Below are 4120 nucleotides of genomic sequence, written 5' to 3' on the forward strand. Positions count from 1 at the left end.
CAGCCATCCATCATGCTACTGTATCCCAGCCATCCATCATGCTACTGTGTCCCAGCCATCCATCATGCTACTGTNTCCCAGCCATCCATCATGCTACTGTTTCCCAGCCATCCATCATGCTACTGAGAGGCAGTGGAGCTTCAGAACCTGGAGCCCAGAGGAAGGGAGAAAGATCATCAGGAGTATGTCCGTGAAAGAGTCCCTACCTCTCCTTTTCCTCTCTGTGCATCCTGGCCACCATAAGGTGAGCAACGTCTGTTGGAGATGAGCTGCCTCAGAACCAAGCAGCTATAGACAAAAATCTCCCCAACTAAGAACTTAAAAGAACCTTTCCTCTTGTAAAGTTGATTAGAGACTTGTGTTCCTATCACAGAGAGGGAAAGCACACTAAGAGGGATTACATTTAAAAAATCAACTGACTTTCTGCACTGGCCATATGAAGTTGTTTGTGTGTTTGGTTGGTTGGGTAGGTGGTTGGTTGGTTGGGTGGGTGAGATGGAAAAATTCTGGGTGTCCTGAAATTCTCGGTAGACCAGGCTCTCCTCAAACTCACAGAGATCCACCTGCCCTTACCTCCTAAGCGCTGGGATTAAAGGCGTGCATCATCAGACCTAGTAAAGTTACAGCTTTCATTTGGTTTGTGCTTTTAAATGTTTAACCTTTAAAAAAAATGTGAAGTGAATTGACTTGAAGACAAGTGAAACCTGGGGACTCTTAGCTTAATTGCTGAGTCCTGGCCAATGAAAGGCCCTGCCTCAAAAAACAAGGCTCCTATAGACTCCCAAGGTTGACCTTTGACCTCCACGAAGATCAGTATACATACATTCATAAACACACACACACACACACACACACACACACACTCTGGCATTTCCAAGCCCCAAGTTTTAAACACCCCAAACCCCTAAGAGCAGCTGTTCACTTTCTCAGTGGGGTGAAATAGCAGCAGGGTCCTCAGCTATGAGAGCCACAAGGACCTTTAGGGGCCATGGGAGCCATGGCCTGAACTCACCTGCTCTGTCACAAGCACCTTGAGTACAAGGCAGGAACACACAGCACCTGCCCCTGGCATGCAAGGGCACTCAGAAATTTTAGGAAAGAAATAGCCCTTTCAGGACCTTTGGCCCTTAAGCCTCAGCCTCAGGAACTGCATCCTGGAGATGCTCTTCAGTTCCTACTTGGCAAGCTGCAGCTCAAGGTCCTCTGCATACCTAGGTCCCCTTATCAGACAGCACCTCCTTGGGAGACTGCCATAACCTCAAGTAAACAGTACCTGGATCTGGACTGGGCTCCCTTGCCTTGGAAGAGGAGGATTCTGGAACCTTCACCAGCTCAGTAGCATCTTCCTGCACAAGGTTGGTGACCCGCATTGGCAGCAAGCTCCTCCCACTGTCATTGGCTGGGGAGTCTAGAGTAGGCGTGGCCCGAGGAGTGGCATGGCTGGAGAAGAAGCCAGACAAAGGTCTGATGACTTCGCAAACCAGGAGGTCTGGGTTTGGGGATTAGTGTCTATGGAGAAAGGCTCCTGTCTCAGCCCCTATGTGCCCTGCTGTGAGGTGAGAGCAGGAGCCAAGTTTCTTAGACTTGGGTCTCTTATGGGCACCAGGCAGAGCTAGCCACACACAGCAGGGACTCAGGTAACTGGTGAGCTTGACAGAGAACTCTTGCCAGCCTGGGCTGATCCCACTCATGCACCCTGTGTGCCATGGAGACAGAGTAGCCCATCCAAAGATGACCTGGAGAGGAACAGAAAGGAGGACAAAAGTCACCTAGTAAGCGTCTTGCAGTCATCCGGATTGGAGCGATTGGGGTCAGATCCTGGGGAAGGCAGCTCACAGATAGTGTCCTTCTTAGCTGTGCCTGCAAAGGAGACAGCAACGTCTTCAGAACAGACACTGAGAAACTCAAGAGTCCCCAGGAGCAGAACGGTCACCACCACATGTAGAATCCTAGATGAGGTACTAGGAGAACACAGTGGCTATCCAGAGACAGAGAGGATGGCTTTCCCAGTATCTGTTCACTCTGGAGTGAGGAGGATCGATCCTGTCACTTGGTTTGGTCAGTGATGCTCACAGATGTGCACACCCAGCTACAGAAACACACACACACACACACACACACACACACACACACACACAGAGAGATATACAGACACATAATTATATTTGTGCCTCCCAGAGATACATATATACAGAGACACAGAGAAAGACATACACAGTAACATACACACAGAGATACATACACATAGGCACACACAGAGAAACACACAGACACACCCACAGAGAGACACACACACACAGACATACAAGACAGGCACAAATAGACACAGATACACACACACACACAAAGAGACACACACAGATACACATAGAGACACATGCACAGACATACTCAAACAAATACACATAGCGACACACACAAGAAACATACACAGAGAGAGACACACACAGATAGACACACAGACACACACAGACAGGCACACATAGACACAGATACACACACACAAGCATAGACAGAGACACATACACATAGGGACACATAGACATGGAGAGACACACACAGACACAAGTACAACATACACAAATAAATACACACTCACACACACAGACACACACACAGATACACACACACACAGACACACACACACACACACACACACACACACACACACACACACACACACACACCATCAGATACTCCTGGGTTTGCCCTCCACCTCTACCACATCCTTACTAAGCCAGGCAGACAAGTGATCATAACCGTCTTCATTAGGCTGCTGTTTATATAAACAACCACATGAAACCAAGTCTGTCATACTAGGTAATAAACACTAAGTGTTCAACCTTACTGCATGCACTGGACTTTGCCACACCTCAGTGCCAATCTCATCACGGAGGGATTGACCCACATGAGTTGGAAGATGCCCCAACTGCTTCAGTGGAGGTGAATACAGCAAGGTCAGCAGTGTGATGAAGTTGACACGGCTCAGCTGAGCACCCAATCCTGGCTGGACGGGGATGTTCTCTATGTTCTTGGGCTGCTCAACTGCCATCCCTGGGTGTCAAACTCCCTACCCACAGAAAGGGGCTGATGGAATCTGCCCTGCAAACACGTGATGCTTGAGAAGAAAGTCTATAATAGCTTTGAGTGGTTGGTTATCTGTGAGTTAGTTATTCTCCCCTTTCACAACCGGAAATCCTACATCCCCTAGAGCTGCCTTCTGGGAGAGTCCACAGAGGCTCCAGAGATGAACAGGGTCAGGTGGCTGTGGCAGGGCCACTGATAGAATGTGCTGTGTCACTATGCCAGTAATGCACACCTTTAAGCCCAGGACTTGAGAAGTGAGCAGTTCTGTTAGTTTCAGGTCAGCCTGGTCTACATAGTGAGTTCCAGGCCAGCCAAAAGCTACATAATGAGACCCTGTCTCAATAAAAGGAGGGGTGTGTATCTTGAGGGATGTCTTAGTAGTTAAGATCACCAGATACTTTTTCAGAGGTTGGGATTCAATCCCAAGCTCACAACCTTCTATAATTCCAATTCTAAGAAATCCAATACCCTCTTCTTGCCTCTGTGGGCACTAGGCATGCATGTGGTACACAGACATACGTGCAGGCCAAACACTCATATACATAAAATAAATAAATAGAAAAATAAAAATAAATCTGGGTGTAGCGGCACATGCCTGTAATCCCAGCAGTCAGGAGTCTGAGGAAGCAAGATCAGGAGTTCAAATCCAACCTGGGCAACAGAATGACTCTGTCTCAAAAGACAAATAAAGAAATAAAAAAAATTAATTTTAATGATGTCTTTGTGCTAGGAGTATTGCTTATTGGCATAGTCCTTGTATGACATGTAAGGCCTTGGATTCAGTCCCCAACACACACACACGCACAAGCATACACTAGTGTGCCCATGCATGCATACACACATGCACACACAGCTCACACATGTAATACCCATACTTGGGAGGATGAGACAGGGGGATTACTGTGGTTTTGAAGCCAGTCTTGCTACACAGTGACTTACAAGACATCCTGGGCTACAAAATCAGAAAGTCATATTCTAACAACGTAATAATCTATGTCAGGCCGGGTGTGGTGGCGCACGCCTTTAATCCCAG

The 4120-nt window shown here is 47.6% G+C and overlaps 1 protein-coding gene across 1 annotated transcript in view; it reads right to left on the reverse strand.

Annotated features, from left to right (window-relative positions):
• Tnfrsf8 (TNF receptor superfamily member 8) overlaps positions 1–4120 on the reverse strand; it is a 49306-nt gene that overhangs the window by 25793 nt on the left and 19393 nt on the right. Inside the window, exons 5-6 of the mRNA XM_021201089.2 lie at positions 1770–1860; positions 1274–1440 (exon numbers count right to left, since the gene is read on the reverse strand). Of these exons, the coding sequence (XP_021056748.1) occupies positions 1274–1440; positions 1770–1860 (258 nt within the window). The remainder of the gene's footprint in view (positions 1–1273; positions 1441–1769; positions 1861–4120) is intronic.

Source organism: Mus pahari, chromosome 6 (assembly GCF_900095145.1).
Source record: "Mus pahari chromosome 6, PAHARI_EIJ_v1.1, whole genome shotgun sequence".
Lineage (NCBI taxonomy): Eukaryota > Metazoa > Chordata > Mammalia > Rodentia > Muridae > Mus > Mus pahari.